The 15,621-nt window shown below is 41.0% G+C and overlaps 1 protein-coding gene across 1 annotated transcript in view; it reads left to right on the top strand.

Moving 5' to 3' along the window:
• LOC118738115 (dynein beta chain, ciliary) overlaps window positions 1-15,621 on the top strand; it is a 67,479-nt gene that overhangs the window by 7,214 nt on the left and 44,644 nt on the right. The window contains exons 3-9 of the mRNA XM_036469035.1: window positions 7,980-8,621; window positions 8,684-8,987; window positions 10,260-10,493; window positions 10,623-10,903; window positions 12,285-13,354; window positions 13,990-14,306; window positions 15,208-15,311. Of these exons, the coding sequence (XP_036324928.1) occupies window positions 7,980-8,621; window positions 8,684-8,987; window positions 10,260-10,493; window positions 10,623-10,903; window positions 12,285-13,354; window positions 13,990-14,306; window positions 15,208-15,311 (2,952 nt within the window). The remainder of the gene's footprint in view (window positions 1-7,979; window positions 8,622-8,683; window positions 8,988-10,259; window positions 10,494-10,622; window positions 10,904-12,284; window positions 13,355-13,989; window positions 14,307-15,207; window positions 15,312-15,621) is intronic.

The raw sequence follows: 15,621 nt of genomic DNA, 5'->3' as shown, positions 1-15,621 counted from the left end.
GTCAGGCGCTCTGTACAAAGTGCAAACTTTACTATTCACAACAACGCTTGAACTACACTGCCGAGAACGAAGGAGCACAATCAATTTCGCCTCTGACCAACTTTTAACATCAACATAAAAGCACTCAACTGCTGCTTTTCACTACTCAATGATAATCCCTGTCCAAATATTTCCTTTCGTATGTATGTATGTATGTGCTTTATTTATTTGCCTGAAATTTAAATTTTAACAGCTGCTGAGGCAAAAAAAAAACACCCAAAACTGTAGAGTATGATGACAGTCGTCTAACCATTTTGGCGATTAGTTCAATTCTCGATTGACAACAACGAATCGATGACGCAGACCGAATAGTACATACCCCAAGGTATTGGGCAAAATGCAAATCAATCAAATGATATACATACTAGTCACTAAACCGGCATCCGTCCATTTGATGTTGTCCCTCGCAATACAGACACACTTGCTCCGGCCTTGTCGCTGTGAATGTATAATAAACAGCGTACTAAATACGGGTATGTAGGTCAATGAACAATTTAATTGTGTGAAGTAAGCAGCTTTATGCAAAATCAAAATGTTTAAGGGTTTCCAGGAGCGAAATGACTGAACAAAGTGATAGCTCGCGACACAACATTTCCTGGATTAAATGCAAAAATTTACACTAAAGAAATTGTGTATAGGGTGGAGCAAAATCCACTTTGTATTTGACTATCAAGCGCTTGGATACTATGAAATTCGTGTAAGGACTAATTGCGCTAGGAAAAGCATTAGGATTGAATAGTGGCGAAATTCAAAGCCTATTTGAGGGTGTTAAAGTGTCCAAAGAAGTGTACCACAATACGGGAGTTAAACTTATTTCGTTTCATTTTGAATTCGTTTTCCATATACTGCAGAACTTTGTATTAATAAAAAGTATTTGTTTTCAAATGGAAATTGTCGATGGCTTTTTGTTTTTTATATGTTAAGCGTAGATTTATACATTCTCGTAAAAAACACAGCTAATCTTAATATTAAGCTTGGCCTTAAAGCGCGTCTGAACGTGGTGATGCACTTTCCACTCATTTTATTGTTGCAAATGTCCACTTTCCCATGTAAATACCCAGAAAATCCTTTTTGCAGAAATAAAAATTTCAAGGTATAACTGCAACTGGAAGAACGCAGAACGCTTCTGAACAGGAGCGGTAACAGTTACGACTTTTATTAAAAAATCACTCTTTAACAGTTATTTTTATACTTTTATTTAATTACCCCTTAAATAAAATTTATTGCTGCTTTTTATTTTATACATCTAAAATAACAATTATATCTGATTTTTATCCAAATAATCTGCAAATAACAGTTATTTTCGATTTTTAAATTAAATGTCTTATATAACAGTTATTGAAGACTTTTATTAAAAAAGTCATAAATAAAAATCAGTCAGTGATTTACTTTTCAAAGTCATCAATATAAATCAGTCACTGACTTTTATTTTTTAAGTCGTACTTATAAAAGTCATCTGTATACGTCGTGGTAAACTTTTGTTCTCCAGCACCTTCTTAACTGCGAAAAATGATAATGACTTTCATACGTACGACTTAAAAAATAAAAGTTTGCGACTGATTTATATTGATGGTTGGTTGGTTGCAGTGCTTCCTAGTCGCTGCCCAGGATACAATTAGCGCATTATTGCGCCATTTTGATGCACTTCTCGCGGGGGATAAATATCTTGTCTATGCACTTCCTATGTTGCTAGGTCGAACCATTTCGACTCTCTAATGAATCTGCCCTAACGTCTTGTGTCTAATGTTCGAAAGGCCTGGACATTCACACAGGAAATGCTGGACACTTTCTTCGCTATCTTCTAGTTGACAGCTGCGGCAAATCATATTATGGGGTAGACCTATTTTTGCCGCATGTTTGCCTATGGGCCAGTGGCCTGTGATGGTTGCTAAAATTCTAAATACCTCTGGCCTTGATCTGCTAAGCAGGTCCAAGGTTTTCGCCCTGTTATAGTCAGGTCATAGTTTTATCTGACCACCTGCGTCTAGCCAGTTCAAGGAAATGCGTAGTAATCTCTCTTTAGACTACTCCAAGAGGGCAACCCAGTACCACTGCCTGGGATTCATCCAAACCGGCTCCTGCCTTCGCCAACTCATCCGCATTCTCATTGCCTTCTATGTTCCTATGTCCGGGAACCCAGACAAGAGAGACGGTATTTGACTGAGACACTGAGCGCAATATTACTTTGCATTCCCCAACTAGCTTGGATTTGGTAACCGGTGACGCTATTGCCAATAGCGCCGCCTAGCTGTCAGAGTATATTGTTGCTTTACTGCTGTGTCCAACCCTATTGCCTAGGATTTTGCAGGCTTCTAGGATCCCTAGGACTTCCGCTTGGAAGATGCTTGTATTATTTCCCAACCGTAGAGACAGAGCCACGCCTAGTTCCTTGGAGTAGACACCTGCTCCCACACCGCAATCCATCTTGGATCCATCGGTGTATAGAGAGATCTCTTCTCGGTCGGCTACTCGGTCTCTTCTCCAGTCCCTTCTGGATGGGAATAGCACTTGCGCGTTACAGCTGAAGTCCAAATTGCCTACCATATAATCTGTCGTCCTATTTAGTTGCATTTGATTTATGATCAACCCATGTCCGAAGTGTCTAGTCCTCCAAAGACCCGACTCTCTGAGTCTGACTGCCGATTTCATAGCCACTTCTTTCAGGTGGAGATCAATAGGAATTAAATTGAGGATGGCGTTTAAAGCTTCTGCCGGGCAGGATCTTAGTGCGCCTGTTACTCCTGCGCTTGCTGCCCTTTGTATGCTTCTTAGCTTGCTGACATTATATTGTCTGCTTAGGCCGGGCCTCCAAACCAAGGCGCCGTATGTTAGAATTGGTCTTATGATCGCGGTATACATCCACATCACAAGTTTAGGATTTAGTCCCCAGTTTCTACTGAAGATTCTCTTGCAAGTGTAGTATGCTATGTAGGCCTTCTGTCTACGGAATTCGATATTGGTTTTCCAGTTAAGTTTGTTATCCAGCACGACTCCAAGATACTTTGCGCTGGGGGACAATGAGAGCGCATTGCCGTCTAGCGATGGTAGCTTGAATTGTGGTAGTTTGTGTCTGTTTGTAAATAGGATAAGTTCTGTCTTCGCTGGGTTCACATTTAGGCCGCTTCTCGTAGCCTAGGCGTGTAGTCTTCCCAGGGTTCCTTCAAGGATTTCGCTAACGGTAGAGAGGAATGGACCTGTGGCTGCTATTACAACATCATCCGCATACGCCACAACTTTGACTCCCCCTCTATTGAGTTCTAGCAATATACCGTTCAGGGCTATCACCCATAGCAGTGGTGAGAGCACTCCGCCCTGTGGAGTGCCCCTGTTCACATGATGTGTAATAGAGTTAGCCCCATTTGTTGCCTGAATGATTCTATTGACTAGCATCGATCGTATCCATCTACAAACACTGTCGTCAACACCAGTATCTATCAAAGAGTCTATGATGGTGTCAACCTCAATGTTATTAAATGCGCCCTCGATGTCAAGAAATGCCGCCAGAGTATATTGTTTAAAGTGCAACGATCTTTCTATTAAGCTCACCACTTCATGCAAAGCAGATTCAGTGGATCTGCCTTTGATGTATGCATGTTGTGCTGTTGAGAGTGTCGCTTCACCTAACAGCGATCGTATATAAATGTCGAGAAGCCTTTCCATTGTTTTAAGCACAAAGGAGGTAAGGCTTAGGGGTCTAAAATCTTATGCTGTTTCGTGGTTTTTCCTTCCTGGCTTGGGTATGAACACGACTTTTACCCTTCTCCAGCTTTTAGGAATGTAGCACAAGGTAATGGTAGCCTTAAAAATAGTCACGAGTAACGGTGCTATATCTCCCTTCACCCTCTGGAGCATTGCTGGGATTACGCAATCTGGTCCAGGGGATTTGAAGGGAGAGAAGCTGTTAATAGCGTAAATAATCTTTTCCCTGCTCACGATCGAGTTCAACAGTATACTGCTAGTTGAACCAGGTTCAATTGACCCTGATGTGGGTAGATGTCGAATAAATCCTGGGAAATGGAACTTGACTAACGTGTTTAGAGAATCACTAGCTGTGTTCGTCCACACCCCGTTTTCTCCCTTAATGAGTGTGATATTTGTGTGTTCTTTTGATAGGATTTTGCTGAGCCTGGCTGAGTCTTTAGAGTTCTCTATAGAAGAGCAGTAAGATTGCCAGGATTTAGTTTTAGATTTTCTCAACTCCTTTTTATAAGATCTGAGGGCGCTTTTATAAGGCGCCCAGTTTTTAGTTCTAAAGCAATCATTGTAGATTTTCCTTATTTTGTCTCTTTGGGCTCTGAGATCCCCATTCCACCAGGGTGGGGATTTCTTTCTTGCTGTACTAACTGGAGTTGATCTTTCAAAGGCTTTCTTCATAACCTCTTCTAGTTTATTTACTCTATTATCAAGGTCCTCAACTGTAGTGACAGTTGTATTTAGTGGGAGCTTACTTAGTTTACGCTTAATTGTGTTACTATATCTTTCCCAATTAGTCCTGTGGGGGTTTCTGTATTTTGAGGGGGGTGCTGGAAATTCCGTGCAGATTAAAGAGGATCAGACGGTGATCAGACATTGAAGGCCTATCAGATACTCTCCACTCTTCTACAGACACGCTGTCGTTCTCTGACAACAGGGTCAGATCCAACACCTCCTCCCATCCAGGAAACCGGTTTGAACTCGGGAATATGAATGTGGGTGTATTACCTCTATTGCAGATGCTTAAGTTAGTATTTAATAAGAAGTGTAGTAAAGACTCACCTCGGTCGTTCTCCGTAGAACTACCCCAAACTGGATGCCTTGCATTCGCATCGCAGCCGACGACTATAATTTGTCTGGGGTTTTTGGCTATTATCTCCTGGATTTCGGTTGGCGGACTGTCCCTATCGTGGGCCATGTATGATGAGACCAGGAGTATACTTGGCTGTCCGGTGGTCTCCACCTTAACCATTGTTGTATCTGATGTGCTGAAATTAGAGCAAAGGAATGCATTTATACCGTTCTTGATAAGAATACACGCCCGCGGTTTACCTACCTCGCTCTTATAGTAGAGTTTATAATTATTTATATTTAGTCCCATGATTGTATCGTGCTTGACCCAGGGCTCTTGAATTAGGCTAATGTCTATATCCTCCTCACTGAGAAGGACAACTAGATTATCTGTAGCACATTTGGAGTGCTGCAGATTTATTTGGGCTACTTTAAGTTTCCGGTTCAGGGTCATCTGTCAGCTTCACACCCATGAGAAGCTCACCAGCTCCATCAACCCCGGGATCTTCTTCTACCGGGCTAACCTCTCCGAGGAATACCCGCACTCTAGCCTTACGGATACCGAAGCAGAGCCGATAGTCAGCCTTCTCTAAGGCGTCTAGTGACTCTGCACAAATAGCTAGTAGAATGGGCTTATTTGTAGGCCTTCTTGGCTCTTCAACTTTTATAAGTTCCCATTCCTCGATTGCCCGTATGTCTTTGTTATGTAGCTTAAGACACCGCAGCAACTTTTCGCCTGGTTCATCCATCGGAGGCAGCCAAATGCGCGCACGTGGTCTCCTTGGAATGTCCTTAGCTGGGATCAGCTTGAGCTTCAAGCCGACAAAAGTGTCGCTGATCTTAGCGACGCATCCAGCAAGGAAATCTAGGGAGAACTGGTTCGCGCACTTGACTACCCGGTATCCCCGTAGGGATTCCGACGAGTCGAACTCTGGGTGAGGACCTTCGGGGTTGTCGAGTACGTGGTTCATTACGAGGCTCGACAGCCTCACATCAATCTCCAACCATTTTTGCTGCACTGGTAGCGGTGTCTTGCTATTTTCATCTATTATCGCCGCCTGTAGATGATCTCTGGCGACGTCACTAAAATAGCGATGCTTCGCGGGTGCTGCGGACTCCGCATCACCACCTTGCTTAGCCTTCTTTGCGATGGCCCCTTGGCCGCCTTCGTTATGAGAGCGGTTCCGCTTCTTCGCTTCGGTGGCCTCGATTGTGGCTGCACGATCTGTCTGTAACTTTTCGTACTCTTCCACTATTTGCCTGTATTTTGCCTTGTCTTCCTCGTCACGCTCATGTACCGTACCGGCCGCTGCATTTTTGTCAATTTTATTTAACATATACAGCGCCTTCTGGTACATCTGTCTCATGACCACGCCCGAGGGTTTTCTTTTCTTAGAGGCGGGGTTGCTGCCTGCAACGGCCGCCGATTTGCTGGTTGTTGGCTGCTCGTCCGGAGTACTACGGCAGGCACTACCGGTGCTATTTTTGACTATTTGCAGAGTGGTGATACTTTGTCTGGCATCTTCCACCCTGCTGGTTTCTGGCGCTTGTACAACTGGAGTACTATGGCTGGCGCCACCAGGAGTACTTGCAACCATCTTACCTGACCTTGGGGATTTGAGGAGCTGCTCCTCCTCTGACAGCGTTACGTCGTCCCCTTCTTCGCTGGTACGCTGTTCATGTTGCTGTTGTTGGTTTGTTTGTTGTTGTTGTTTGTTTGTTTTTGTTTGTTTTTGTTCCATATGTGGTCCCACGAGTAGTCCGGAAAGGGTTAGTCGCTCGTCCGCAGAGCCGGTATGCATAGAGAAGGCACTTCTTACAACCGACCTTGCCCGGGCATCGGAGGGGACCGTACGCGACCAGCCATTTTTTACTACCCGCTGGCCATTCATCCATCGGCACGGTTGCCTACACACCTTGGCTTGGGTAGTGTTGGTACGGTAATCCTGCCATTTCCACCTTCAGCAATAAAAACAACACTCCAGCTTGGATTGTTAAGGAATATTGCCGGAGGCTTCAATACCAGGCTTCCCTCTTAGTTCATGGAGGCATGATACAATTCACACTGTGAGTTATACCATGACACCATTTAAGCCCCCTCGCCACGGCAAGACGACCAACGCTGAGGAGGGATTTATATTGATGACTTGGAAAAGTAAAAGTCACTGAATGATTTTTATTGATAATAAATTAAAGTCTTCGATAACTGTTATCTAAGACATATAATATAAAAAAATTAAAAATAACTATTATTTATAGATTATTTAAATAAAAATCAAAAATAATTGTTACTTTGGATTCATAAAATTCTTATTTGTTTTTAATTTTCCATAAGAAAAAATAAATTGATTGATATGTATCACTTAGTTGTAAAACATTTCCTCCATAGTGAATTTTTCAACGACAGTTTTCATCAATAACTGTTATGTTTTGAGAAATAATTTCCACATGCTCATGCTTCACAAGCAGTTTACATTTTTGTTGAAAGTTCTGTGAAACCAATCGAGTGTTGCCGTGTGTCGCAGTTTTTGGCCAATTTGTATCAATTTATGTGGTAAACATAAGTGCAGCGTAGAGCGAGTAACGAATGGCTAATCCATTGCAGTCGGAAAATTCGGTCGGGTAAACACTATTGCTTTTTAAATTAGTTGTATTTACATTTAAATTAATTATATTTTTAAATTCATTAATAAATATTTGCTTGCTTGTTGTTTGCCTGCTTTTGTTTGTACACATGGAAATTGACGTAAAATAGTCAGTAAAGCAACCCAGAACTTTCACCACAGATTACAAGTTACAGTAAAATCGGAGCACAATATTTACTTTTTGCCAATTTTTGAAAGGGCCTCTTCCACTGTGTGGCGTCACCATACATCGCTTCTGATAAAATATTCTGTTTCGTATAGAATTTCTCTTCTATTTTTTCTTACGTCGTTTTTCCTAAGTTTATATTTCGCACTGGTGCCATATTTTGGTCTGGTCCTCTGGTTCAAGGGGGTCTAATATTTATATACCTCACTCGCATCTTCTAGAATCGTTTGAGGGAGTACTTTTCTCTCTTGTATGAATCCACAAAAAGGACATATATTCAGTTTCTAAGTTTTTTTTTCAATTAAGGTAAAAAAAATTAATTAACTTAAAAAAATCTCTATTTCCCCTTTCTCCACCTTTTGCAGTAACTTGGCTCCGGCCATTGAACCGAAATTCCTTGCGGCGCTCGAGGAAATATACATCAATTGGACAACGCAGATACATGAAATTCTCAGCGAGCGCTCGGAGTTCAGCACCGGCAATCAATCAAGAAATACCAGCCAGCAAACCAAAAGTGTAGTGACGGTAACACTGCCGGCACATGAGATCGCCTACTGGTCCAACCGCAAACAAAATTTGCAAAATATTTACGAACAATTGCGCACAGCAACGCACAGGTCACTCACACACATTCTCAAGAGTATCGACTCAGCCTACTATGAGCCATTTGTGAAGGTCTTCAAGCGTTTGGTATGCGCCTGGCACGAGGCCGAGGACAACACGCTCTGGCTGCAGCCACTATTGCGGCAAACGGCCGCCTTTAACGCTGTCAACTTCCATGCAGCCGCTGAGCTGGTGAGTCCACTAGTACATGTGCTGCATCTCATTTGGACGCATGCGCGCTATTATCGTAGCACACAACGCATGACGGTACTGTTGCGTTGCGTTTGTCAGCTGCTGGTGCGGCGCGCAAGTGAAGATTTGGAATTTCCATTGCTATTTCAGGGTGACGCCGATGAGGGTCTGAGCAAAATAACAAAATCTGTTGAGGTTTTAGAGCTGTTTAAGTAAGATACACGCGCCGGTAACGCGTAAGGCCGTTGAATTGAAAAGTCTGTTTCTGTTTCAGATACAAACTATTGGAATATAAGGAAAAGTATACCAGCGGTCATCAATTGCTACCTGCTTTGCCGAGCACTTCTCGTGCTGCGGTTGTGGTTGCACCGTCTTCTGAGTCAGTCGATAATGGTAGTGTAGCACACGAGCTGTGGCGCTTTTCACCTGAAGATGTCTTTGAATGTACAGTTAATGGATTTGTGACGCAACTTGGCGATATGCGTAAACTTTTTGACGCAGCGGTATCGTTTCAGAATCTTGAAAAAATTGAATTTGGCGGCTTGCGCGGCAAACAGCTAAATGAGCGCGTTCGGCAGGTAAGTTTTTAGGTTATCGTTTACATATCTCGCAGCAAATGAAAATATCTACGAGATGCTTCAATAAGCTTTAATAAAAAATGTTGTTTAAGTTAAGATTATCCATTTTATAGACTTTAGAATATTATTCCGAGCAATCAAAATCGATAGTTTGTGCTTTCAAGTTTTTAGGGGAAAAAAAATTTATATTTACCTAATATTTCTTTAAACACAAATTCTGCAAAAAAATAAAAAATACGGTTCGAAGTGTTTGAATCACTGGTCAGTACATCTGTGAGAAACGAGAGCAAGTGCTTGGCCAACTGCAAAACCAACTTTTCGTTTCGAAGTTTTTGACCAACGCTCGCTGAGCCGTCTATAAACCCATCTATCCAGGGACAGTCCGCAAGTTGCCTTCCCTGTCCGCGGAGATGTCCTCAAGGGGGACCCAATTCACTTTGATTTTGGAATACTGAACTTTGGAACTGATTGAATATTCGCCAACTAGCCTCGATCCTTTCTTTTTGGTGTTCCTTCCTTTCGTTGGCAACCGTAGAGCCCTGATGGCCGCTGGGCTGTCATAGCACATATTTACTTCCCTATTCCGTAATAAAATGATGAGCTGCAAGTCGACTGCCTCCCTAATAGCTGTCACCTCTGACTGAAAAATGCAGCAAAATCCGGCAGCCTGAATATAAGATTTTCCTTGAGTTTCCTGCAGAATAGAGCTTCACCAATGGACCTCCATTCTACAGGCTGTCATTATCCTACTCACCACTTGGAGGGATGTATGTAGAGAAGGGACCGGCCATTCCCGGACCGCTCCGATCAATCTCCTCCGACAAGAAGTCGAAGTTTTTAGGAATTTCCGAGTGTTCGTACTCCGGGTAAAAGAAGAAACCAGAGCTTCTTAGCCAATTGGCGTAGTGAATTGCGGCAACTTTTTCCACAATATCAATGAGGGGTGCGGAGCGTACCTGACCCTGCCAGAGAACATGAATGAAACACCAGTTATCGAAGGAAGCTGTGTATTAGGTACTTTAAATCTCCTAGTAAATTAGTACGAGCTCCGTCTCTCCAGGATTAAAAGCACAATCTTTCTTTATTAACAATTTCCGTATACAAAATGAACAACCATTTTCATTGGACTGTGCTAAAAGTTCTTTCTTTAACATTTCATCTCACTCAATTTATGAAAACTATACTTTTCACCATCACACCAGCAGATTTCCAAATTAAATCTGACTCGTTTCTTTTGTCTACTCATTTAAACATTAAATACATTCTCTACAGGTGTACACACAATTCAAGGAGCTCTTTGAACAATGGACTTTAACCGAATTTGATGCACCCCAGTTGGATGCCCAGCAGCCAAGCAACAGCAACAGCAACAGCAACAGCAAATGGTCGCACTTCAAACGACAGTTACGTAACTTTTTCGAGCAAATACATGCTTTGGAGCAGAAATTGGCAACGATATTCGTGCAGGCGTACAAAGACTGCCAAAACTGGGAGCAATTAACAAAGGTGTGCCTGGCTTTAATATTCGTACCCTTTCTCTTATCTACCAATTTCCTCCAAATAACTACTACATGCAATGTACTTACGTATGTATGTATGTATGTATGTATGTATATATGTTTATTTAAACTACAGCTAACTGTAATGCTTGGCATTGGCATACTCGAACGTCGCACTATTCTACCGGAGCTACGTGTCATTGATTCGCATCTACTTCATATCTATAGCGAGGAGCTACACCAGTTGGAAAGTTCGGTACTTGAAACGCTGCTGGAATTCGAATATCGCGGTATAACTGCAGTACCTATACAACAGGGACTCCCTCCCACTGCCGGTGCTCTAATGTGGCTGGAACAGCATATGCAACGCATAGACACGTTGGCATCTCGTGAAGTGCATAAGTTCATGAAGAAAATGTAAGTTAGCGTTAGCATTGAGGAGAGAGTGTATCTATACGCACCACGTATGTATGTATTTATGTATGTATTTATGCTCAATGAGTAGTCATCATGAAACCGATGCAATCGATTGGAATTTGCACTTATTCGCACCAACTGAGTTGGCAAGTAGTGCTTGCTTGGCAGTGTGAATTTCCTTTAGAATTTGCAGCAATACGCTTAAATAGAATTCACTATCTGCATTCGAAAGGTTATAAAGGTAAATTGCGTAGACTTTAACAATGAGCGGCAGTTAGCACTGACAATTTTATGTGATTATGTAGGTACATGTGTACCCAGCTAGCAGATTTGCCAGACAATTTCTGATATCAGACAAGTCGGAATAAAATATGGACTATTTAGACAAGTCTTACAGTACTTTGAAAATTATTTGGTACGTTGGTACGTTGTTTTTGATTTTTGGTCCTTTTGGTTTCGTTAAAAGCGACAGTTCGGAAAAACAATATTAATTATTTCCATATATCTTTTTGATTTTCTATTTTCTGTCGTTATGCATCAATTGAATATCCAATCATTTACACGAGAGCATCAATACAGTTATATCGTCAATACGCAAAACTTGTCGCAAAGCCAGATACTTACAAAATTCTCTGAATTTGAAGATTACTCTTCTAACAATTTCTTTCTTCTTGAGTTTCTCCAGCCAGACCGAATTCCAAAAAAGCAGGAGGTTATCAGTTCGTCGGAATATTTTTTTTTTTTATGTATGTTACCGCATAACTTTGGACCACGTCAACCGATTCCGATAATTCTGGATCTGGTTTAGATCCGAGCATTGGATCATGAAAAAAAAATATATATATATATATTTTTATATTAGAATTCATATACATATGTGCCACAAACTTAGTTTGACAGGAGAGGTTTTTTTCTACTTTTCAAAATTTTTAGAATTTTTTTATACTACATGCAAAATTCTTTTGTATGGCACATACGATAACTTCGCCAACAAGAAAAAAAATGCATTGTTACATACGACAAAATATTCAGTAAATCATAGAGACTTCAGCTAAAATATTTTACCAGGTGATGCGTTCTGGGGTGCAGAACAAACTTGCATCAAAAACCAATTTCGAAAAAGTGGCACATACATTATACGCCAAGGGGTCGATATAATTAGAGAGTCTAGTACATTAAATCAATTTCATTTTAGTCGGCCGTTTGGAGAATTTTTCAAATTAGGTTTAAACGTCTCTCATATTAAGCTTTTTAGTACACACTTTGCAGCATTCTACATGCCCACATAAAAAAAAAAAATCAATTACAGCTTTTAAATGGATTTCATCCCAATTCCTCTTTTGATTTTATCCGCAATCAATTAATCAATTATTTTTCTTAGGCTCCACACTGCTGACAGCGATACCGAGGGCAGCGAAGCAATTAGTAACAACACTAACAGCAACAACATCCCCATTAACACAGAATACAACGCTGGTTATTGGAGTCGAGGTGTGGCCGCCGAGGAGACCGCTAACATAGTGGACGCCTACGGACGACTAAACACACGACGCGATATTTTAACAACAAAGCTGAGCAATTTGCAGTTGAAAATCTGGCACAATTGGCAGCAGACAATAGGCAAAAGGATTGCCAAAGGACTTGACGCACGTGTGATGTCCCTCGACAGCAATGGCGAGGGCAATGGCAATGGCAACGGCAACGGCGGCGGTGCGGGCAGCAGCAGCAATGATCATTTAGGCGGCACAAGAGCAAATTACACCTTTGGTGCAAATTTTCGAAGTGCAATCACCGCAGCGCTGACGCAATCGCGGAAAGCGAACAACTATAGTCACGGCAGCAAACAAAGCCACAACAACAATAACAACAACAACACCAAAGACGAACTAATGACAAAAAAAGCAAAAGCAAAATCACTGCAAATGAATTTCGCGCCGGATTTATTTGGACTTTTACAAGAGGCCAAGTATTTGCTGGCAATGCAGCTGGCAGGCAATGTGCGACGTGGCAGTAACTGCGGCATCACCGACATTAATGTCAACAATCTAACTGCGAATAATGCTGGCGGCGTCATGCCAACCACGCAGTCCCAACCAGTGTCAGATAGGCGTTTGGTGGCTGAAGCTGGAGCTGGAGCTGGAGCTGAAGCAGTTGCAGCAGCAGCAGCAGCAGCAGCAGATGCATTAGTTGCTCAGCAACAACAAAGGCTATATGCTTTGGATAATATTTTACTGGACTTGTATGCCGAAAGGGATGCGTTTTGGCAACGCAAAGTGAAACTCATCAAGATCGGTGAATTTTACAATGGCATTCGCGGTCTAGCTGCTGATGAGGACTGTGAAGCTGGTATCATTGGCAGCGCTGCAGAATTGCAACTTATACGTCATGAAGTGGAAGCAATCGACGAACGTGTAGAGACCGCAAGTGCTACACTCACATGGCGAACATATGGTAAGTGATATGTATGCATGTAGAGTGAGCGACTCCTTCCTAACGCCTATGCTCCAACTGCCTTTATGACATCGAAAACTGAAGCCGTTCGCAGAGCCGACTAAAAGCCCATTTGTTCAGAAGAATACCGCAGGTTACCAGTGACCTACCAATTTTGACCTTATCATCATCCCAGAGCTCTGATCGCCGCTTTGAGACTATCACAAGTGCGCAACGAATTGGCGGCTTCTTAGATGGCAGTTGGCTCTGCTTCACAGATTCTTCTTATTTGGCTCTGTAACTGCCTAAGCGATTTTGGCCGAGTTCAAGTTGAATACTTTCAGAGCTGAAACGTCGGTGCGCATTCGAAAGTTCCTCACATATAGCACCTGATATTTTTAATATGACGTCGTCCTACAAATTCATAACCAACTCTGCAACAATCCTCATTGACTGTATCCTATTTTTTTCAAAAATTAAAACCAAAGACACTCTTTGTGATTTGTGTGACCAATAATTGCAATTTCCCTGCATGCCAGTAATGCAACATTTCTACTTCATCACCTTCCTCATCACTACTCAAATTATAAATTCATCACTTCACACTCATCTACATACATACATACGTACGTATGTAATTTGCTTCTCACACTCAGATACGGCTTTGATGAATGAAATCTATGAATGTTCACGACAACTCTACAATCGCCTCCAGCAAACGCAACACAACTTGTTGTCAATTGTGCAGAGCATACGCCGCTGGAGTCGTGAACCGCTTCACCAACGTAATGCCTATGGGCGTAACTTACTCGACATGCAGCAACAACAGGAACGGTTGCGCCAACGACGCATGCAATGTGATGAAACACGACGCCTACTGAATCGCCTATTGATTATCAATTTTTGTTTGTTTTTCGACTATGACCAGCAGGGGTGTGAAGTGGAAGGGCATGATGGACAGTGTATACAGGAGGTATGTAGGAGGTGGTATTTAAGGCGGAGTACATGCATATGGAGGGGTTAGAATCAAAAGGATCTAAGTAAATCTGAAATTTTTTTTGAGATAATTAAGGTTAAAATTGATTACTTGTTGTAAATTCTGGGTAAATGCATTTGAAATGATTTTTGCCTAAATGAATGCACGCTAATTAACTAATTCAAAGAATGATTAGTCTTTGTCACCAAATAAATACTAAATTTAACTATACAAATATGGGTATAACTTGTATTTTCAAAAAATGTCACTTAGACCCTTATGATTCTAACTCCTTCATATATATGTACATACAGTGAGCGCCAAAAATATGAATACCCTAGCGTTATGACGATTTTATTTGTTTATATTTGCCATACCGAATTTTCCTTATTTGTTTATAAAAATATTGTTTATTCAACAGCAAAAACCAGTAGAATATATTTTTCAATTTCATATAGAACTCGGGAGAATTCTAAAAATACTAAAAAAAAATCATCAAAATTTTAAACTTTCAAATTCGAAAATTTTGAGTATGCAGTTCTGCAGTCTACTCAATTTTAGTAATAAATTGCAAGTTTCAAGTCTCGCAAAATTACCGTTAATTTTTGAGATTTTTTTTTTGTCAAGGGTGTTGCGCATATTCTTCCATATAACGCAAGAACAAAATCTGTTTTTGCATAGAAGCAAATACACTGACAAAAAGAAATTCTCAAAAATTAACGGTAATTTTTCTAAGAAATCGAACGGAATAGTTACAAATTTTTATTAATTTTTTTTTTGTATATCTTGAATTTGCTGTTTAGTGAACTACAGGATATTCATATTTCTGACGCTTACTGTGTATGCACATACTGACATATGTATATGTATGTGGTAAAAATGACATTTATTTTTACAGTTTTTGCGCAAATTTCCCACAGATCAACGTCGCAGCTATAACAAGTATCTAGCCGAAGTGGAGGCATTGATTGATCGCGAAGTGCGGCTAGCTATTAAAGTCAGGTGATACATTTCACTCGTATTACATATCGAATCATATCAAATGACATCTCATCAATATAAAATCGCATTACATCATATCTGTTCATAACAAATTCGTAAATCATACCATATTTCATCTGGCGCTGATCAAACGCGCCGACCGACTGATTGTAAAATATAGGTGATTTATCACACTACTCGCATCACATCACATCATATTATCATCCAATCGCATCACATCATATCTGTGTATAATCATATCATATTACTTATATCATAATGTTTTTATTATTATGCGAAATGTTTATATGTATGTTCATCTGGCACGAAA

Source organism: Rhagoletis pomonella, unplaced genomic scaffold (assembly GCF_013731165.1).
Source record: "Rhagoletis pomonella isolate Grant_MI unplaced genomic scaffold, Rhpom_1.0 Rhpom_scaffold_00004, whole genome shotgun sequence".
NCBI classification, from domain to species: domain Eukaryota; kingdom Metazoa; phylum Arthropoda; class Insecta; order Diptera; family Tephritidae; genus Rhagoletis; species Rhagoletis pomonella.
The sequence above is the reverse complement of the archived record's forward strand: the minus strand, read 5'-3'. Positions and strand labels throughout refer to the sequence as shown.